The sequence below is a fragment of the Poecile atricapillus genome, chromosome 1, assembly GCF_030490865.1.
Source record: "Poecile atricapillus isolate bPoeAtr1 chromosome 1, bPoeAtr1.hap1, whole genome shotgun sequence".
NCBI classification, from domain to species: Eukaryota; Metazoa; Chordata; class Aves; order Passeriformes; family Paridae; genus Poecile; species Poecile atricapillus.
Genome location: NC_081249.1, coordinates 14,647,330 through 14,670,836, shown reverse-complemented (window position 1 = coordinate 14,670,836; position 23,507 = coordinate 14,647,330). Strand labels below are relative to the sequence as shown.

Here is a 23,507-nt window from a genome sequence, read left to right as displayed (position 1 = left end):
ATGAATGTTTGATAATATAATTTTTTTTTCATTCTGAAAGATGCTGATACTGCTAAAAATGCTAATTATGTCTCAATTCATAAAAGTGTACACACATGCATGTGTGTTGCAGCCTGTTACATGTGCATAAACGAATTCACATTTCAGAAGTGTTAGATATTTTTAAACACTGGTTTAAAGAAGTTTGAAAAGAACCAGTAGCTTTTTCATGCTTTGTCTTAGGAAAACTTTAAATCCTATTGATCAGGGCATTAAAGTTGATTGACTTCAGTGTTTGGGAAAAGAAAAAAAAGTAAGTGCCAATGTTTTTTTCCCAGTGGAAACACCCAGAGGTGTTTCAAAGCTCTTCATCTTGCCTTGGTGTCTCATATGATAAAGGTTCACAAGGTGGGTTTGCACAGTGGAAAAATTTAGAGATTCCCACTTTTCCAGCTGTATTCATGATCACAAAATGTCTATGAACTTAATTATCCTTGAACCTATTACCCACTCATTTGCAAAAGTGATTTGAAAATGACTAATGGCTTCAAGTGTTGGAAAGAAGAATGGAGAAAATCCTTCTAGAGGCAGAGAGACTCTAGTGAGACTGGAGGCAAAAACACCCTGCATGTGTTTGCAGAAGCATTCATGTGATTGTGTAAATTTATTTTCTGTATGATATCAGGTGTAGAAGGATTAGACAAATAAGGAAAAGGGGAAACCAGCAGAGGTTTGGAAGAGGAAATGAGTGGAAAGGGCATGTGGTCAGGTAGGCATGCTCTGGAGCTACAAAGGTGTTTTCATGTGTGCGTTGCAAAGAAAATCACAATTTTGAAGGAAGAACAAACAAATTATAAGAGAAACAGTAAAAAATGTTTCACAAAGAGGGAGATGTGTATTGGAAATATCTTGGAAATGAAAATATCTTGGAAATGACTGTGAGAGATGAGACACTAAGATCAAAGTTGCAGCAGGCAGTGGTGGCAACATGTGGCCCCAGTTCAAGGCAGTTCTTCAGTTCTTGTTTAACTTTAAACACACTAAATTGGACAGTACATGTGTTGAAAATTGCAGGTTTTTTTTCTCAACGAATTTTATTCACTGGAGCTGTATGAGGTACCTCAGCCCTGAAGGTCCAATGGACTGTGAAAAATGTGGCTTTGAAAAAAAAGCAAGAAATTGAAAGGTGATAGAAATAGCTCTGCCAAGCCAAGGAATTTTTTTTTTTTAAATAGAGAGGTTGTCTAATTAAACAGGGAATTTCTTATACTTGGTGCATGTCTCGAGGAGTGTTTAGTAGCCAACTGAAGTTATAGTATGTAACTTCAGATATGTACAGTTATAGGCTTTATTTGCATTTATACAAGTTGATTTATCTATTCACAGTCAATAATATTGTGCTGTATTAAAATTATAAACAATGGGTATGTTACCAATGAAGAGATTTTTTTGTCAGATTGGTATTTTACACTATGTCATGTGAAATCCCATCAGTGGTCCTACAGTGAATTTTCTGTTGCTGTTTTGATGGAAACTGCTGTCATGTTGTTACACTAAGTCTTTCTGGATTTTGCCTACTGAAGTTGAGGCTTGGAATGGAATACCAAAATACATTTCCTTTGGCGGCAAATACTTAGAGAAACCCTTACCACTTATCCAGCTGCTTATGCAGTAGTGGCTGTGTAATTGTGCATGCAGGTTGCCTCCAGGAATGTGGTCTGAACTAGGAAGGGGGAGGAAAGGGAATTACAATTTTACTGGTCCAGTTTCCAGCGATACCCAAGAGAGGCATCTGCAGAAATTGATGGTGGTTGAGTTGGTTTAAAACCTACAGAGACCTGCAGAGGAGGAAATTAGAGGATCCCTTAGATTTTCTGAAGGAGCAGAGTTTTTAGACATGGACCTGTCTCCTTGTCTTTCTAAGTTTTGAAGCACTTCTTAAAATCTTATATCTTAGTTGTTGATTTGGAGTAGTCTTCTCCCTCCTGCTGACACCCTTGCTGTCTGCTTGACATGCTACTGCCAGTAAGTCTTCACTGTGATGACTTAAATGTAACTAAAATGAGTAATGTCTCAGTCCCTTTGCCTGTTCTTTAAAGTCAACAAAGTTTATTTGGGACATTTCTAATGATCTTCACTAAGAGTAAGGATGGTAAAAAATACCATTATTTTCCTTGTGAACTGTGAAACCAAACTAAATTACAAAAGTATGAGGGAAGATGATGCGGTATTAGAAGCCAAAGCCTACTGTGTTATTTTGCTTAGAGAAATGCTGGAGGCTGTGAAATGTCAAACAGATTCAGTTGTGTAATTTCAGGATCAAATTGTATTAACACCCATACTTAAAGTAAAATAATACCATTTGCTGGTTTGATTCCATTCATCTTCAATAAAAGTAATTTCCTAAATGAACATCATCTTTTGAAATCAAGGTTTCAGATATATTTCAGAATCTCAACAGTTGCAGTTATGGAAGGACAAATCAGTGTTTTTGTACAAGTACATCTTGACTAATGTACATCTTTAAACACAAGCATCACAGAATCAGAGAATACCCTGCGTTAGAAGGGACTCATCACGATCCTTGAGTCCAACTCCTGGCCCTGCTCAGGAAACCCCAAGAACGACACCATGTGCCTGAAAACATTGTCCAAATATTTCTTGAACTCAGTTATGGTTCATAACCAAGTAGTTCAGTTACCTTTCATCCTTTAATATGCTCATATATCTCCTAAACTTCAGAAATAATTTCTGGTTGTGCCTGTGGGTTGGCCTGCTCTAGTGTGTATCCTCTGTGCAGTTGTCATATGCTGCAGAAAACTTGGACTCTGAATTGTGAGTGTGTGTCTATGGCAAATAACTTTCATAAGGCACCTTTTGGAACTTACCTTAGCTTTCAATTTCTGTACTTCCATTTTAAAAGAATGTACTGGTTTTCTCTCTACAAAATAAAGGCAGAAAGTGTATGTCATTGTGTGATGTATTATATAAAATTAAGGTTGCTATATTTAATTGTGCACCTCAGAGTTAATTCTGTCTTATGAACCATCAGGGCTAGATTGCAAGTGCTGGAGAAGAAAGAGAGCATGAGATGAAACTATCAGAGATAAGGGAGTTCACATGGGGTTATTAATGGATAATTCCAAATCTTCCTGCACTAAAATGTCAGTAATTCTGTGTTTAGAATTACTGTAATTTAGAAACCTGTTAGTACCAGTAGAACCAGAGTATTTACAGCTATCCCTTGGACTTGCTTACAGTAAAGTTCTTTGTACTGGAAATGTCTTTAGGCTTAAATAAGGAAGCCATAATACCAAGCTGTAAAACTCTTCAAGGTATATGCAACAGCGTGTGAAGTGATGAAAGAAGCCAGTTGGGGAAGAAATTAGTCACCCATCCTAATATAAAGACAACCACACTACCATCTGTTTTTTTTGTTTGATTTAAATGTTTGAAGCAGGTATATTAGGGACAAATGCCACCTTTGTGATGCTAATAACACCCATAAAATCCTCATTTGCAACACTGATAAAGTCAAGCTCTTCTCTTAGAGAAAATAACCATCCTGCCTTGTGTTTGGCTACTTCTTGAATGAAGAATATAGATCACATGTATGAGTGTCTAGATGGAGAGGCTTGTAGTACATAAATCAGATGTCTGCCAGCTTAACTGACCAAATACATTTTAGCAGTGCCTCTAGAAAGCAAGTAAGCTTTCAGGTAGGCAAGCATTTTAAACATCTTAATGTGAAGTTTTTTAAGTACAGGGCGCATGTAGGTAAGGTCTGTGAATGTTGGATTACACTGTGCATTTCACTGAGCAGTTCTGACTGTAGCATTATGGGTGGGCATATTGGGTTGTGCTTCCAGTTTAGACTTTGCAGCCACTTCTTAGCATTGATGCATCTCTGGCTTTAAATGCTGTGTCACCCTCTAGAAAAACGTTCTACTTATTCTGAGTCCCTCTATTACTTCCTCCAGATATTAGATCAAATCCCAAGAATCCCAGTGAATGAGCCAAAATGTTCTCTGATCTCATTCACACCGGGACACCATTGATATCAGGAGGAACTAGCCTCTGGCTGTCTATATTAGGGTATTCTCAAACCAGTGCAGAAGGCCAGCTGGGCTTCTTCTGGGGAAGTGAAGGCAGTCCAGAAGTAAACTGTTAGAAATAATGCTTTTATAAATGGAATTTCTGATAGGGGAGCTTAAAAACTGCAAGTGGATATATGCTAGTGCTATTCAACTTTTTTCTTTTTTTTTTTCTTTTATTTTTAGATCACCTTTTGCTGCTGTCACAGATTACTCAGTAACAAGAAATAATGTCATACAACTGTGTCTGGAACTAACAACAATAGTACAACAGGTATGAGACAGTCTGCTTAGCAGTTTATTTTTTCCTGATCTGTAAATGACTATTACCTTCTTCCCACAATTTTGTTTTACACTGGCTTTATCATTGTCCAAACAAAATAAGGGAATACTAGTATTTAGTAAATGCTTTTTAAAAATTCTGGTTTTGGGTTTTACGGGACTAGTTTGTGTTGTGCTGTGTATGTGGCTCTGCATATCTCAGCAGTAATGCTCATCTTGAGTTCTCCAGTATAATATAATCAATATAAAATGAGATATCTACTTGATAATCTGCATATTTAATTTCTTATATTTTGTCTTTAAATTTTAATTACCTGTCTGGTTCAAAAGATCTGTATATATTGGACTTTGGTAATCCACTCTTTCATAAAGTTCGTATCATCTAGACACCTGTTGACATATGTTCCCATGAGAGGGTTAGAATATTTTGATTATATTTTTGTACATCCTACCATCAAGAAATCCAGAAGTAGTTACTGAGAAGCACTTGCTTAATGAGTTTCACTGGGGAGTGCAAACCTGAGAACCTTCCCCATCTTTCTGTGTGTGGGTTAGGTCTGTCTCTGTGTTTGTCTGTTGTTCTGCTGAACTGTAAAGTCTCTTTCCTGCCAAGCAGAAGTTTGAGGGATTGTTTGCACTTGAGAAGGTAGAGTGGGCTAGGTAGGAGCACTGAGAAGACTCTCTGGTTTTCACAAGCATCACTCCAAACTAAAAACAGCTAAACTTCTGACCCAGCTGTCCAGACTGGTCATTTTCCACAGTAGCTGTGCATCACTGTCTTTAGATAGTTTTTAGGTGAGGGAAAGAGCCACCTGATAAATTTTCATGTGTCCCTTATTAATGAGAAGGTGATAAAGTAGCAACCACAGCAGTATTTCCCAGGAATTAGGTCAATATCAATTCATCTTACAAATCCATCCCTATCCATGATACTGCTAATTCACCATGGTGTAGGCTGATATTTCTTTATGTATATTTTTCAGCGTGAATGAGAGTAAATGTTACTATTTAATACCCTTGGAGAACAGCATTTTTACCATCTCCAAAAACAGCATAATTCTCCAATCAGAAAGCAGTTAATGAATCCATACTTTGAAGTCAAAAGGAGCATTTATGACCCTAAATTTAAGTATGTACTGAAATTGAAATGGGCTGTATTCAGAAGGAGGATAATGAAAAATTCCATTAGTAGTCTTAAACATGTGGTTTGAGCTCTACTTAAAACAAATGCATTCCAGTGTAGCATTTCAAAATATCTTAGCTGCTGTTTTTTTCTGTGCTTACTGAACACAACGAGGATTCTTCCTCATTATGTTTTCTTATGGCTGTAAATGAAATCTTTCAATATCACCTTATCAAGTGATTTTTTCTGTCTCAGAATCTTGTTCTCTTTTGTATGCAAAGTATTTTATAGTACCTTACCAGCTTATTTTTTTTGGTGGAAAATCCACAGGAGGCAATGTTGTGGTTTTTCTCTTTAACAGTAGTGAGTAGCTTCTTATAATACTTAAAGGTTTATAAAAAGTATACAGTCTGTACATATTTTAATACCTTTGAAATTTTAAGACTTCTATAAAATTTAAAAATAGAACTTCAGTAGCTGAGCTCCATCAGGATTTTTTTTACAATGTTTAAGTTACAGTCAATGTTTGGATTTATTAACCAAAATGAAAAAAACTATTCTTTAATCAAGATGAAGAATAAAAAGCCTTAAACTTAAGGTCGCTTCCTTGAATTGTTTGCACATTTTGAAGCTAATTGTAATATCATGTTTCTTCATAGAATTAAATGATATTGGGTTGTGTCCCCCTTATTATCAGAGTTAAATGGATAATGAAACAAAATTACAGTATTGCATCACTCTTATAAGGATGAAGTCTAAGAAAATATATTGACTGTCTATGTTTTAACCTATAAATAATTAGAAAAGTTGAAGTTAGGAGACAGATTTTGGAATAAAATGTGGGAATATACATGCTTTATTTTAGCTATTAAGTTTTCTATGTGTGTTGCACATTGCCCAAGGCCTGACAGGCCAGTGTGCAGTGTATATTTGCCAGTGGGAGCAGGTCCCTCAGACCACTGCAAGATATTACTGTAGCCTGCATTAATCATCTGCTTCTATGCAGCTGCTTTATTTTGGCTTAAGTATTTTTTTCCCCCCTTAGGATTTTAGGATATTGTTTCACAGCCTCTTCCTGCAGGTTTTGACTCTTAATACTGTCCTCCTTGCTGATGGCTTCTCTAATTCCGGGCTTGAGTTCTTATTCATTTTTATAATAAACTCTTTCCTTGCAGAAAAACTGGAGGGGAAATATAAATGGATTTAAAAAACAAACAAATCCATGAGACTATTATGATTTTTGCTACCATTTCCTTGCCCTCTCTCTCCTACACATATCTGCCTCTCTAGGAATTGAAGGCTGAACACTATCTGTACTTTCTGTTTCCTCCTCTGTGTATGAAAAAGGCCTGTTCTTTCTTCATAGTACAGGATAGATGTTAAAGGACTATGGGTGAACAGGTTCCATGTGTGTGTGTGAGATTGTCTGGGTTGGGCTTTGTTTCTGTTTGGTTCATTCAATAATTTAGATGTGTGCCGATAGAATTGTTCCAGTCACAAATGCGTAACAGGAAGAACATGAGAGAATGTCTTGATGGTGTTCATGAAAGTCTTGTTGTTGACTTAGATAGTTGGGTTATTCAGCTACAGAGGATGCCAAAAACTGGTCCTTTTGAGTGTGCTCATTTTGGTTTAGAAAGGTAGCAGTAGCTACACTGATAACTTTAAGGAACAGAAGATTTCTTGCTTTCTTAGGCAATCTGTAGATAGCTTTTATTATCATTCTCAATGCTCTAGCTTTTATTATCATTCACAATGCTCTTATTCTCAGGAATTCATTAAGGTTTCACTAAAGTAGCTTTCTTCTTTAGAATTGAAACCCTGGAAATCTTGGGAATATCTGAAAAGTCTAATTTTGTATTGACTTCGTAAGGTACCATATGATTAAAGAAAACTTTGCTGCCTAACACACTTTCTTTTACTGCTCTTTGATAGTGATCATTAGTAGCCCTCATCACATGTTTTTTACTTTCCTTAATCAGCTTTCACAATGATTTGCAGTGTTTGTTTAGTTTTAAAACCACTGATGTTTATCTTGCAGCTTTAGTGTCTTGTGGGATTTACTTGGGAGTATGCTCCAGTAGAAGCATAGCTGTAGGCCTGTAAATACTCCTGTAGAAAAGCTTCACTGCATTTAATTCTCTGCCTAAAGACCTCTTTGAAGAGCTGTGGTGGAAGCAATGCTGTGCAACCAGGGTGGAGATGGAGAGCAGCCCTTGGCTGACATGGATCTGTCTCACATTGCTGCCACAGAGCACACTTCTGACATCAGCCTGTCTCACAGCAACTTTTGGAGGTAACCTCAGGTTTTGGATGACACAGAGTGAGGACCTGAGTGATGAAATTTGGGAGGTGACAGCCAGGGTGGAAGATAACAAGATAATCCTACACAAATGCACTGTCTGGACTTTATGGGCACCTGTGATTTTGTGCTAAAAGCTGTGCTGTAGAGCACACAGAATTGCTCTGTGCACTGCTTCAGCTGAGAGGTTTGGAACTCTTTTCCCATTTAAAGGCATTTGAGATACAAAAAAGAAAGTGTCCCCATATATCCCTTGCCCAATGAATGCACTCCCCATCCCAGGGGATATTTCTGCTGGACTTTTAGCCATGGCTATTTTTCAAATAAAAGATATGGAAAAGGATCACAAATTATTTCTTGGGAAATGCACTATTTTTTTATGTCATTGTGGGTTTTGTAATCAGATGGCTGTAAACTCAAAAGAGGAATGTTTCAAATATTGAGTTTCACTGAGAAATGTAAGTTCGGGCTTGTTTTCCAGTTAAAAGGATAAAATGGAAATTTAACTTCTTAGCTCCCTTGCTCTGACTCAGAATCCAAATGCAGTAATATGAAGTGGTTCTGTTCATTGTTAAGGACGAAATAAAATTCATGAATGAAGAAGAATAATTAATATCTTGAGTACCAGTCTTACAAATTATCTCTCATATAATCTTTTCTATCACAATTCTTCGCTTTTGTTTTAAGTCCTAATTATTAAGGACTTTAAGGGCTCACTAAATATAGCTTAACATTTTAAAATTTCAGGTCATACCAAATTGCTAATTACCTCAGGAATCTTTAGCTAATAAAATGGTTTTAATAGTTTAGTGGTGTGAAGCTTTGATTGGATCATCGTTAAAATTGCTTTGCGCCTGTAGATTGCAGAGATTTTCAAAGCAACTTGTGTTTGCTGGAGACAGTTTCATATTAAATCTTAAAGTTTTTTATTTACATTTTTAACATTATTCTTTCCATCCCAACTTTATTACCAAATGCTTACAGAAAAAGCTTCGTTAGCCTGCTGTGGTAATAATCCCTTCCTTTCCCCCTTTTTTAGATAAAAGTGCTTCATGATGAGGAAGCCACATTCTTGAAGTTTTTTTATATGTATGCATAGCACACTGTTTATACAAAACACCCCATTTTTGATAAGTGTTCAAGTAAGGGGCAAGTGTAGAAGGAGGTAGCTAGATAGATGTGGGGGAAAGTTATAACTAAATAGTCCCCCTTGAAAACCATTCACAGGCAATATCTGCCTATATATATGAAATCAAAAGGGTCTTCATATGTGAGTGTACTATAACTCACTGTAAGTAATGCTGGCAGGAATTGAGATTCACCTTGTATCCTTCAAATGCTGCTCTTACACAAGATTTTCTGCTGTAGAGGTTTCAAAGCAGCTCTCAGTAGTGGTGTTTCAGGATACATATTGATCTTATTTCAGTTATTTTCTTCACTTTTAAAAGTCAGTGTGTAATGCGTATAATGTATATATGGTCAAAAGTAGAAACTAAAGGATTGTGGGAGGCATGAAACTTGTTTGTTTACAAGAAGCTATATCAAAGTAGTTTCAATTTATGCTCTTTAGCAATGTTTTTCTCTTTTTCATAGTAGAGTAGCTTATTTTTCTTAAAGCACACTTTTATGGAAAATTTCAGATGTAATGTAATGTAATGTAATGTAAAAAGTGCCTAAGGTACACTGATGCCTTTTTCTGATTCTGGTAATTTGTTTCTGCTTTTTGATTGTACAGTTTTTTTCCCACTTGAAATGGCTTACTTGTATATATATTCTCCTTTGATGTAAGTTTGGAAGTGCCTTTTGTAATGGAATTAGGCATGGAATAGCTGAATGATTAAAACATTAATAATAGTCTCTTGGGGAACTAATTTGATGACTCATTAGTTGTCACTGAGATAGGTGCTGTAAAGAGGTATGGGGTTTTCTTCCTGAAGTTGTGTACTGCTGTATGTCTGTGATGTGACATTTTCAAAGTAGCATATGAAGCTGCCACCCTATAAAGGTGAATTTGCTTTCTTTTTCGTTCTTAGAGAAAGTAATTTCTTTTCCTAGGGATGGAAGGAAAAAAAAAAAAACCCAAAACCAAAGACCACCAAAATACTCAATGCTGCTTAGTATGTAAAAAACTTAATGACCAGAAAGCAAAAATGAGCTTATATTGGCTTGTCTTGTTATTTTTAGGCTTTGGTTTTTTTGGTTTGCTTGCTTTTCTTCCAGATTAATGATTGACAGTCTCTGAACATGAGGGAAAAGTGAAACACAAAGCAGAATAATTTGTGGGAAAAGAGTAGTCTTTTTGACAGGGAATTTGTTGGTAAACCAGCTACAGCTGTTGAATTTTTCCAAGAAATGGAGCTTGAGTGAGTCAAGGTGACAGTGAAGGAGTCAGAGACTTTGGAACCTACTCATGGAACCACGTGCTGAAAGTAGCAGAAAGTTGGTGAAAACTGAGATAAAGTGTAGACAGGAGAAAAAATTTGATTTTGTATCTCATGTTCCTTTAAACAAAAGTTTTTTTATTAGGCTGCTGTGGGCACTGTGTCCATTCACACTGAGTGGTGTCACACTCTCCATCTGAGTAGAGGCATGTGGAGGATATGCCACACTTACTGTGTAATTCTTTATAAATGGTAAATTTCATTATTAATGGTGATGTAGTGAGTTGGTCATATCAGTAGAAGTGAAGCCTGAGACTCTGCATTTCTTTTACTTGGGAAACCAATCTCCCTTCCCAGAGGCAAGGCAGTCTCTGTAGCCAGGTACAGTGAAGCGAGATTCCAGTTCAGTACAGTGAGTTACAGAAACCACATGCCCTAGGAGCTGGTAAGAGCCTTAAGCATAAATATGTATAGTGGCTATCTTTATTTCAGGAATATGTGTGTTTCTTTGCTTAAATCCATTACAAATACATACATTTCAGATGATCCAATATGAAACATTGAAGTTGTAGCTGAGCCTGGAATGCCGTCTACCTAAATATTACTACCTTTTTTCAGTTCAATTAATTTAATTTTTTCTATTGGCAGAATAGCCATCTAGACAAATATAAACCAGGAAATATTTTGCTGCAGTTGTGTTTTTAAAACCAGAATTATTTACCATGACAGTACTAGAGGAAAAGCAGAACTGAAAAATTAAGAAGTTATTTACTTCTAAATTGTCTTGGAAATGACATTGAAAACTTAAGAACTGCACAGTGCATTGTGCTACAAGCTCTATTTTTCATGCCAATAATAAAATAGTTTTGAATGCATGAGGCTTATTTAGAGGTGTGGGAAGTGTTTTGACTTTGTTTTTTCTCCTTTGGATGGAGAATTTTTTCATCAGTTCCAATCTCTCAACTGCTGATAGTTTCAGTGGATTTTTTTTGCCTGCTGAGAATGTCACCGAGTAGAGAAATCATCTGAGCAGCTGAAATTTGACTTAGACCATGTAAGCCCTTGGATTTTGCAGGATATATGAGCAAGTGTCAGTGATTTTAGTTGGTGCTGAAATACTGGCTATGGTTTCTGACCGAATAGTGTATTGGCTCGTTTTACAAACAAGGAAGAGGTGTAACTCTCTACATGCAAAGTAAGAATTAATATGTGACCAGATCCCTAAGGAGAGCAACATGATGTCTTTTACAGAAGGGAGAAATAATTGCAAATGGAAAATTACTTTGGAAAGATAGAATAAAAGAGCTTAGTGTACCCATTGCATCTCTCTTAATCCAGCAAGCAATTTTTCCCAGTAGCTGCTTGGTCTGTGGGTGATTTATGTAAGTTGTATTAAATTTCTACATGAAGTATTCTGTTACTATGGTGATAGGTGCCACTCCACACAGATTGTTTAAATAAAATTAAAGCAATTCTTTGTACTCAGTAAGCTGGGTAATTGCTATTAGTTTGTACACAAGGGTTATGAACTTAGAGTACTGCAGGTTTATTGCATTTTCAGGCAAAGGCTCTAGACTTCTAGAAGCATGTGTGTAGGTTGCATAAGAAATATCCTTTTTTTGTAGCATTTATTTAGTAGCTTGCATTGTATTTTCCCAATAGAGATTTTTTCCTTCTCCTCATACTATGATGCCTGCTCACCATTCTGCTTTCTCCCACCTCTCTCCCTTCTTATGCACACTTCCAGTGGGGGAGGACAGAGTAGGTTCTGCAGGTTCAAATGAGTTCTGGCTTCAGTGTGGAGGGAAAGGGACTTAATTATAATAGAATGAGGATGCTATAGACCCAGTGGCAAGAAACTGCAGGAATTGAATAACTGTAACATAAGTGAGAAAGAAAGCAAATATTTCTGAACGGCAGTGGGAATAAAATCGACAGGATTTGTGTGGGAAGCGAAGAGGAGTTGAAAATGGCACCCAGGTTGTGAGCTTGTGGGACATAAGGTGGTGGAGCTGTTGACAGAGATAGGGAAAGAAAAGGGGAACAGGGAGCGTTTGGGAAGAAACGTGATTTCAGCGCTTCAGCATCCTGTGTTAAGGCTGGCGGCAAATATCCAGAAGGAGATTCTGAACTGTGAATGTGAACAGAAGGGCTGAGAGATCTGTGACTCATCTGCACAGAGATGATAATTAAAGCAGCATGATTTTAGGAGGCTGCTGAGCAATAGGGAAGAGGCTGCAGGAAAGGGGAGAGTTGAGGATAGAGCTCCCAGGGACTGTCGCAGTTGAGACAGCCATACTGGGAGACTTTTTGAGCAGATCAAAAAGCAGGAAAGAGAGTCATGGAAATAGCATATTTTGGGATGGTTACTTAGAAATACAGATTAAAATACTGTTAAAATAAATTTTAACAGTGTCTGTGTAATATTAAAAATTAATTTTGTGTGGCAGCAGCCAAGGGTTACCTATGCAAGCACTGGGTGTTGTATAGCTCAGAGGAGCTTGCTATTGCATTTTAGTTAGGTAAGAGACAGAAGAAAGGTATTTACTTTCCCCTTCTCTCTGTTCCAAACATTTGTAATTTTCAGTGTCCCCAAGGACCATACCTTTTGTATCCAATGACCTGCTAGACCTCTTAAAATATAAGGTGTTGGAAAGCACATGAGGAAACTGCTGGCTCTGTCATGCTCTTATTTCTTAGCATGTTGCCAGAGGAGAATGTTACCTGCTTACCAGCTTCTGTAGCTTTTGGGGCATTTATTTTTTTTTTATTCCTTGTACTTTTAAAGGGGAGTTGGAGGAGGGGGTTGAACAGAGCTGTGTATCTGTTGATTTGTGCTCTGTTATTCCACTAATTACCCAGACATACCTGTAATAACAGTCTAAGCAGGGTTCCATAAAATCCATCAGTTTTCTAATCATCATGCTCTACAGAACACAGCATTTTGTCATATCAAACCATACCCTGGGCTGCTTCAGAAGCAGGTTGAGGAAGGTGATTCCCCCACTCTATTCTGTTCTTGTGAGACCCCACCTGCAGTGCTGCATCCAGCTCTGGAGTCCCTGTGTAAGAAGGATGTGGATCTGTTGTAACAACTCCAGAGGACATCACAAAGATGATCAGGAGGCTGGAGTGCCTCTGCTATGAAGACAGGCCAAGTGAGCTGGGATTGCTCAGTCTGGAGGACAGTGCTCCAGGAAGGCATTAAAAGCTGCCTTCCAGCGCCTAAAGGGGGCTACAAAAGAGCTGGAGAGGGACTTTTCACAAGGGAATGTAGTGACAGGACAAGGGGGAATGGCTTTAAACTGAAAGAGGGCAGGTTTAGATTAGACATTGGGAAGAAATTCTTTAGCGTGAGGGTGGTGAGGCACTGCCACAGGTTTTGTGGATGCCCCATCCCTGGCAGTGTTCAAGGCCAGGCTGAATGGGGCCCTGAGCAACCTGCTCTAGTGGGTGGCATCCCTGCTCATGACAGTGGTATAGGAACTAGATTATATTTAAGGTCCCTTCCAGCCCAAACCATTCTAGGATATCATTTAAGTCTACTCTTTCAAGGCTGTCATTGTTTATTCCTGTCATCAGCTGTATTAGATATATTTTCCATGTATTTTCTAATTAGTGAAAGGCTAAATTAACTCGATCTGTCTTATCCTTGTACCTGTTAGGAAACTATGTACCAATGCTTTTGTCTGAGAGAAGTGATAAAGGATAATAATGAATGAAGGTAGACTAAAGGTTATAAAATTTTTGCCACTTCCACGTGTAGGCCGAGATTTAGACTTTGTCATCATTATTGTTGAGAACTATTGTGTGAGAACCTTCAGTGACTACTCCAGCAAACCTCAGTCTTGTGGCTTATCCTTTATTACAAGAATAAATTCTTGTTGTAGCTGAATTGGGCAGAATTCAAACCAAATTCAAACTAAATGAGCCCTTCTAGAGCCAGAGGCAAATTCCCTAGACCTAGTGACACTCGAACAGGCACCTTGAAGCCAGAACAACTTACTTTGCAGTACTGAGACCGAAGGGGCTGGAAGTTATGATCTGGGCATTCTCAAGTTAATTATTTTTTATTGTTGCTAAGTAGCAAGACCAACAGATCATCCATTTGACTTACACTGCTATTAAAGTATTCAGTTACAGTTTTAATCAATTTGAGAAGCAAAGGGATTTAAAGGATGATTTGGCTTAATTCCAGCCAATGGCTACATTCCTCAAGAGAGGTTTTATGCCAAAGGTTTGGCAATTCATGACAGTCTGAAACCTCTTTTAAGCAATCATGTAATTAATTATTTTTGTTACAAATAGAAAACTTGAGTTGTGTAGCTTAGAATATTTTACATGACTTGAAAAACAATGGTGACAGCAATTCCATCAGACATGTTTTTAAGCAGTAGGTAAAATCTAGCTGGTGCCCTCTTAAAACTAGACATGGAAGATGAGTGGGATTTCTCATGCATTTTTCAGGTAATTTTATTATCACTTTTTAAATGGTGTTCCTTACACAATTACCTGCATTTCTATGTGCAGCCTATTGGAAAAAAACAATTCAGTGTTCACAAACATACATGTGTATATTGGCTTCCTGTAAATTCAGTAGGACTGCAGAGAAAAATAAATGAAGAAGTGAAGAAGCTCCACCACAGCATCCTAAAAGCTACCCAGAAAATTAATGATTTCATGGCAAGCTCTTGCTCTACACAAGTTGCTCCACTTGAATTATTAACACAGCCTTCTTTTGTAGGCAATGCTACTATCATAGAAATTTACAAAGGACATTTTTGGGTTAATATGTTACCTGACAATTGTGACATTTGGGATTTGTTCCTGAAAATCATGTAGTCTGCTTCTATACTAGTTCTGCCTGGGAATGTGCCTTGCTTTATAGGAAAAAATAAATTTGGATGGCTACATATATGTGAGCAACTAAGGCATTCTGCTGAACAAGAAAATAAAATGAAAGGAGTCTATGCCATCTCTTGGGTAGTCTGATCTAAGGGTTGCTAGAAATGCTGAAATGTTGGTAAAAGATTTAATGCAGATATTTCTGCTTTTCTCCCTTTTTGTATCCATTAACTGTTTCTATGTATGTATTTCATTTTTTGAACTAGTGTAATTTTATTCTGAAGTAAAGTTATGGAGTTGTCAGGAACTTAAGACTGCCAAGAAGAGTGCATTGCATCAGCTGCCTGCGATACATTGCAAAACCATGAATAATAATAATAGTTGTAGTAGTGGTAATAATGATGGAAAGTTTTAAGATTATAGCCTGCAAGTATCCTGAGAGAGGTGTTTGACAGGTAATTGCAATAGGTAATTTGACAAGTTGCCAACTTGGACTTGTAAACCAAATCATATAGATGCAAAAATAGAAATGTTTTCTGCAGAATATTTATCCCACAGTTACAGTACTGCAGAGCTGCATGAACATTTTTTATCTGTGGGACATGGGAGCAGTAGGGTGACTTGGCTGTCTGTATCTCAGTTCTTTACATTTTGAGTTGAGATTTAATCAATGTGGGTGCAAAGAAAACAAAGAACAAGAAAAGTACTGGTGTAATTAGCTGATCCCATTTCCCACTTCTATGAGATACTAAGACAGATGTTTAAAAAGAAGGTGGTAATGCTGAGGATAGAAGGGAAAAAAAAAAAAAAAGGAAAAATAAAACATAAAAACTGCTATATTGTCTCATGTCTGATTTGTTCCAGCAATGTCTAGGGTGGGATGGGTGAGATGTGTACATTTTGGAGTGTTGTCACCAGTCAGTGCTGTTGGATTCAGTTTAATTTAAACATCGTTAACAGTTATTCCTTATGACATCATGATAAGATCTGTGCAGATACAACTTAAAACTTTTTTTGTAGAGGCCATGTGAAGTTTTGGTTATGAAGGTCAGAACTTCTGGAAGAAATAAGTAGTGCCTCTCAGATACAGTATAGTGTAGGTCCTGCTAGTCTTCTAAAATTAGGTTTTGAAATTATACTGGGATTGAAAATGCAGAAGAACCCTTTACTTGATTTGTGGGGTTTGTTCATGGCTCTATTATCTTCCTCCCTTTTTGCCTTTTTTTTCTTTCAGTTTTGGAGCTCTCGTTTCTCTTTTTTTAGGGTTTTAGCCTAATTCCAGCTGGGTGACAAAGGTCCCTTTTGCTGCATTTATGCACTAGGAGGCGCTGTAAAGAGTTACCATGAAGATATGATATTAGTCATAAAGTTGTTCCGTTGTATTTCCCTTTTATTTCTCTCCTTTTTCTTGTGGATGATACTCTGCCATTTTTCTCCCTTAAAGTACTAATGTCCAATATTCGACTACATCTTCAAGAAATGTAAATTAACACAACTTCTTTTTTTTCTTTATTAACAATGTGTGTCATTAATGTTTTAGAAAATAATCGTAATTAGAAGATAACCCTACAGTGTTTCAGCTGAAGTTTTGTTTGGTTGGTTAGAAGATCACATAACCTAGCTATACTTACAGTATGGCAGTGAATATATGTGCAAAGTTCAGAGAATGAACAGGTAGAAGTAATATATCTATCCTTCTTGCTGTAACTGTGCCTTTCAGTTCAGGGATAATCACAGTATTGGGTTAACTAAGTGAATAGCAAATTTTTAGCTTGTGTAGGAGTAAAGCTTGGTTGCAGATTTTTGTGTGTATTCTTGTTTTTGTAAAGTAGAAAAAAGTTGATGTTAAACTTGCATATGATCTGTTTCTTACCTTAATTGCAATGTTTTGATATCCTAGTTAAACAGATATTAAAGAAAATCTTTCATGAGAAAGATACAGGCTTGTATGGAAGAGAAAGGCATTCTCCAGGTGTGGGTGGTATGCTACTAAGAATAAAAATTTATTTCTAATTGCATAGTTAGAGACTTTTTATAGTTCTCAAGTGCTTTAAGCTCTTTTAGGTGAAATGAAATGGGTATGAAAAAGCAATAACTGTAAATGGTAAAGGCCCCAGTAATAAGCAGGCAGCCTACCATTCTACCCAAGGGAATTGTGGAGGGTGGGCACAGTTGTCTGCAGAAAGTGACACGTGGCTGTTGCTCCTGCATCTGAAGCAGATGCAGCCCTCATCTCCAGGGATGGCTCCAGGAAGTAGAAACAAGCTGCAGGGATCAGCTTGGTGACCTTTCCCTAGGTTTCTTTGAATCCTAGACTTCAGGGCTGCTCTGGGGTATACTGTCATAGTTTTTGCCATTCCTGTACATTTCTCAGGGTTCATGCTTGAATTATGTTCAGTCGGATGTCTTTCATATATGGAAAAAGTGTATTTTGGAATTGTTTTTTGTACCTAAGGGTTGCATTTGCTGTTCTCCAGTCTTTCTGTCTTTTATGGTTTACTGAATTGTTAATTTTCCTCTTGTCTGAATGTGAAGATGTAGTATCAACAATCTGCTGTTGCAATGTGATGAACTTGTTTAGCAATTCCTCTACACAGACCCTGAATTTGTAGGGAATTGTGTGTTGAGGAGAGGGATTCAGGGTTAATCTATTTATTCATAGACTGGATGCCTGAGAAGTTTTCCACTTGTTTTACTATCTTTTGTGGATTCAGAAATATTTTAATTTTTTTCATATGTTGTCTTGGTTTGTCAGGAAAAAGCATATTTTTTTAGCTTCCTTCATGATCATAGGGGAAGTTTCAATTCAAGGATTTGCCAGTATTTCTCTGTTATTTACTACTTTCTTGTTTGTAGTAAACCCCTACAGCATTTGAGAATCCAGAATTCTTCCCTTAGTAGTGAGACATCTCAAACAGTGTCCTCTTTAAACAGACTGCTTAAACTTATAGTAAACTCTTCCTATTTCCAATGAAATTATTATGTCTGCTTAAAAACACTTTTTTTCCTTTAATATAAATGTTGCAATCTCTTCCTGCTATTTTTGCAAAATGATTCATAAGTAACCATGCAGAAAATAGATGTATCCAGATTGAAAATGTTACATGCCCTCCCACAAATAACAATGAAATGTGTGTTTTGCTACTAAGATTACAAATACTTCATTGATGTCGGCATATCATTAAATGTGTTAGATTTTCTTTCCAGCTATACTTACTGGCAAATGTTTCCTGAATGCCAACAGCTGTTATTAGGAAAATGCTCCCTGATCAAGCCTGCTGCTTCTGCATAGGTGGCTTTATATAAAGCTTAAGAAAATATTGGCTTTTCTTGCCTAGTAACCCTTGGAGTGTTTCATGGATTAAAAGTTCTGTATTTTTGAAACAGTTGCATATAAAAAAGTTGGTTTTCTGGCAGGATAAACTGGTTTTAAAATGAAACATGAGAACTCAGTCACATTTTTCATGTGGTTTGGTAGATAGGATATAAAGCATGTGTTCTAGACAGAGCTTGCAGTAATTACCACAAAGTTACAGCACTTGAATGAACTTAAGAGTGGTTCTTTCACCAATATTGGCTGTATTTCATGTGCTCTCTGCCTTGGTAATTCAATTTCCTTATATCCACTGAGATTCTGGCCTGTCAGAAAAACTTTTGCAGTCCCAGGCTCCCATCTGTTGGTCTTGCTTATGGAAGCTGCCTCACATGTGCATGAGGTAACCAGAATGCACAGGCATTCCCAACAGGCTGTGTGTGCCTCAGGTTTCCTGTGGGCTTTGTGTTTCTGGGGTTTCTCCTCCCTCCTGTTCAAGGTGTATTACAAACAAACAACTCCTCTTCCCCCTCGCACCAAGGTTTTCCTTCCCTTCTTCAGCAGTGTGCAAAACTCTCAGTTCAGCTCAGCAAGAAACAAGGCTGTTGCTAGTATCTCTGTTTTCCTGTGTTACCACAGGTCATTTTTGTCCATGCCCAGGGGTGGCTGGTGGAAGGCACTTGTGTGGTAGACGTGACTAACTGGTATGTGCCAAAAACATGTAAAGTGGAGAGAATGTTGTCTGTCTCAAGGAAGGAAGCAACAAGGACTAATGAATAGATACAAACATTTACAAGTATTTCCTTTCCTTTCAGTGGTAGCTTCACACTTTCTTTCCATTCTGTCTTTGGAATATTTTGTTTTATCCTAAAGACTACTCATTTTGGTTCAGTTCTTCTAAGGGTAAGTCAAGGAAGGGAAAATGATTGGACCAATTTAACCTGCTTTTTCTGCTTTACTTTTTCAGGATTGCACAGTATATGAAACAGAGAACAAAATTCTTCATGTGGTGAGTACTATTTGGATTTCTGATAACAAAGTTTGTATAGACCACATAGAACTTAAGAGCTGTGTGTTTTGTGCTTTTTGGATGTAGTGCCAGTTTGATAACTAACTGGGCTGGGTATGACTGAGTGAATTTATGCAACTACTTGTGAGTAGGTGAGGAGCTTTGAAAGGGTTTGTGTTTGTCTGGCCCAGGTCCATCTGTTATTTGTAAACCATGATTAGAGTAATGTTTTAAAAAGGTAGTTTTTGGAGACGTATGGTTGCTAGGCTTCTATGTGTGATGGGTCTAGTAGTCACCCCAGGACACTTCGAAATCATTTATGTTTGTGTTAGTGATATAGCTTAATTTATACAGCTTTATTCCTCATAGGAGCCTGGAGATAGCCTAATGATAGGAAAATTAATGCAATGTTTCCTTTTGAATTCTCAGCATAAATACAATAGTCTCTTCAGAGAATCTTTAGTGCTATTTATGTTAGATAAAGCAGATGAAAGTTATTAGGGCATCAGAAAACATGTTGAGTTTGAAAAGCTAGTGCAGAGGGAGTCAAAAGCTTGAGTAAACCTTGTCTGAGAGCTGCACCCAAATTTTAGGTAATCAATTGTCTTTCATGTTGTGGCTGAGCTTTAGTGAGTATTAAGTTAACCCAAAGCTTGTTTCTAAAAGTTAGAAGTGAAGATGATCTCTTTAAGGGTGAGTAATGAATTAGTTTTATTTCACATTCATGTAGGTTTTGATATCTTACTGTTCTTATTAACAGAGTTTAAGCAACAAAATACTACATTTCTTTAGGTGAGCTTCCCAGAGGATGTTGAAATACTTCTTTTTTGTTATTTATTTTATTCGTAGTATACCCATATGAAATGCTTGGCAGGCTGAATTCTGTAAGCTTTTGATGATTTGGTTTCACAGTGATGTAGAATAAAAAGTCTCCTTGTATTTTTAAGCTTCACTGACATTTTTTCAGGTGTGAGACATAAAGAATTAACAAATTTAGTGAGGCTGACATCATCTATGCTAGGCTAACCTTTGCAAGTATTTAAGTAATAACATCTTTTATTACATAATCAAAGCAAAAGTTGAAGTGCTATGGGTTTGAAGTCTGTATATATAGCCTGGTTTCCAGAGCATGTTTCTCTGCTGTATGAGCTGAGAGTTCTGAAATCTTCTATATACACTATATACCTTTTACAAATTGGCAGAAAGGATTGTAAAGGAAGCTTCCAGAATTTAGAAATGAGGAAGCATCACTTTATATAGTCATCAACAGACAATTTTGAAGAAACTGAGAGGGATTAATTTAAGATAGATGAGAGCATAAAATCGAGACAGGTTTCAAAAGTTATCTTACAACATTCAGACTCTTGTAAGTTTTTTTCTGTAGTTCGCAGTAACTTCATTGTGGTCACTGGTGGACATAGGTGTAACTGTAACTTCTGTGATCACTGCTCAAGCTTGAAAAGAAACATGAGCACACACAGAGCGTTGAATGTCTTAGTGAAGCCATGGGTTAAAAATGACCCTACATGGATTAAACAGGACTGTATATATTACAAATAATTTATATAATATCTGACCATGTTGCATATCATCTGGTCAGTGGGATTTGAGTGGGACTGGGTCAGGGGGAAAGGCTGACCAAAAGCAATTGGAGAAAGAGGTTAATCTGTGAGTAAATAATTAAACTATGGCATTTGATATCATATTTTCAGTTTGAAAGGTAGTTTTTTACATGTGCAGGTGCAAAGGTTGATGATAAAATTGGAATTGAAAGCAGTCACAGCTCCCTCTAAAACTTTTCCTTGGAAGACAGAAAAAGGTTTTGTGGATTTAGCCCGTTAGATAATCTGAAGGGAGCAATTCAAGATTAAAAATATGGTTCTCTGATACAAGAAGAATAGCAGTAAATTGTGGAGAAGGCATAGAAGGAACCTTGAGTAAGAAATACTGAGAAAACTACAAAGGATTGAGAGGACATGTACATGGATATTGTAGGAGGGAAAGTAAATTCTCTTTTTTTAAATTCCAAGATCACACTATTCTTAGTGCGTTTTCAGAGTCCATTTCCCATCCGAAGTGGTGTTTGACCAGCATCCCATCCAGCTGACTTTGAATGAACAGATACAAAGCTGAGGTGACATAGACAAGAAGTTGAATTCAAACCTGTGGGCTCATCCCATGTAATTTCATGTACCACTTTCTCTTCATGACGCAAGGAAACAAGTTTCTCAAAAAAGTGAAAGGGAATGATTAACAATGGATTAGCATAAGGAAATCCGTATTTCAAGGTATTGTTCTTATTAAAGATTGAAGTAAAATTTTAGGAAATCCTTCTTACATAAGTAAAATAGAACTAAAGCTATGGAAATGTAAAAAAGAATATAACTTAAAGGACAATTATGTACTCTTACTTGTCAGGACACCACAATATTTACCACCTTAGGACTATTAGATCAAAGTAGTAGCTTTTTGTGTTGTGGTTTGAACATCTCCATTGTCCATGGAACAGAAAGAGGGTTTTTTTGGACTCATGCTGTGGTTCAGGGACTGAAGCTCTTTAAGCAAAGATCTCCTGTGGGGATGCTGCCCTGATTCCCCTGGAGTGAGCCTGCTTTGTGCCAAATCAGGGAGCAAGAGGGTGTGTGGGCACAGTGGGGATGTGAGACCATCTTTCTGCTACTGCAGTGCATGCAAGTTAACCCATCACTGAGTCTTCATGGCTGCCTCTAAAGCACAGTGAAGTAGGCAAGGTCCTCAAATAAATGACTCATTGGTTTGCTTTAATTAGGTAAGCCCAAAACATAGTTCATATGCTCATAGTCTAACAGCACTGAATTTTTTTGCAAAGCAAATGAATGCCCTCTTTCCTTCAGAAGTGACAGTGTGGGTGAACATGTGGAGATTGCTGAATCACCGTGTCCACAGATAGCATGTTTCAATGTCAGTTAATGCATTCACATGTTAGCTTTCCAGGATTTTTATTTTAAGAAATGGTATTTTGTGGAGACAAAACTTAATAGCTTCAGCTTATATTCAAGGAAGAAATATTTTTGTTTGCTCCAAGCAATTTGAGTTTCAAATGCTTTGAAAAAGCATTTTGATTGTCACTTAGGGTATTAGGTTAGGCAGTAAACTAATCTGTGTTATTCAAGTAAACACATAAAATGTATCTAAAGGAAAAAGGTCTGATTGAAAAATTATAAAGTTTTAGGACGAAATTACCTACTTGAACTTGTTTATTTCTTCTAAATGGAATTGCAAAGTGTATCTGGGGAAAATGTCTTTTCTATAATTTTTTGTCCTGGAATTGTAGAAGTGTTGAAAATACTGCTTCAAAGAGAAGTACATTTCTTAAAGTTCTGGGGTTTTTTTTTCTGTGACTTTATTCAAAGAAACACTTGGTTTCTGTGGAATAAGAAGCATAAAACCACACATATATAATGTCTTGGGTTTTGCTCATTAAAATTCTGAAATATTCATGAACAAAGAGAAATGCTTCATATTTCTGCCACTTCATTTCTCAGTATGTTTTTTCCCAGGTAGATTTTACTAAATAAGCAATATAATACATAGATAGTTAAATAATACTACTAATAATTTCTTGATATAAACAGAAAGGAAATAGCACTAGAAAATAATACCAACTGAAGTAGATGGCAGTAGAAAGTATTAATTTCAGAAGAACAGGTAATAATACACAGGGCCTAAATAGGAAAGGATAAGCCATAGGTGTAGTGCTGGCTTCAAAATTGAAAATTAGTATGCACTTGCTAGTTCATATTTAGAATCTTTATATTGATTTAACTTGAGATAATAAAGTATTTGGAAAACTGCTCAGCTTAAAAGGCTAACAGTTTATATCTGCTTATTTGGGGAATTATATGTTCATTGTTGCAAAATTGTAACTGAAGCTTTAAAATACTTGAAGAATAATTCATTGATTCCATCCAGTTGTTCAAGGCTGTATTTGATGGAAATACCCAGTTCAAATTAATCCATGTGAATCAGTAGAGTATTAAAGGGAGAGCAAAGCTAGAAGAACTAATTATAGAAAGTAGAAGCCAGGCTTCAGTCAGATTAATAATAAGTTTTAGCTGAAAAATTTTAATAATTTTTCTTTTAACTTTTTTAGTTTAATTCCACAAGAAAAGAAGACTGTTTTCCTAAGGAGTTTCACTT

General features: G+C 36.8%; 1 protein-coding gene across 2 annotated transcripts in view; it reads left to right on the top strand.

Annotated features, from left to right (window-relative positions):
• The window catches only part of CNKSR2 (connector enhancer of kinase suppressor of Ras 2), a 207,786-nt gene that overhangs the window by 54,947 nt on the left and 129,332 nt on the right, over nt 1-23,507 (top strand). For both annotated transcript variants that reach the window (XM_058833852.1, XM_058833851.1), the window contains exons 4-5: nt 4,260-4,347; nt 19,287-19,328. In XM_058833852.1, the coding sequence (XP_058689835.1) occupies nt 4,260-4,347; nt 19,287-19,328 (130 nt within the window). The remainder of the gene's footprint in view (nt 1-4,259; nt 4,348-19,286; nt 19,329-23,507) is intronic.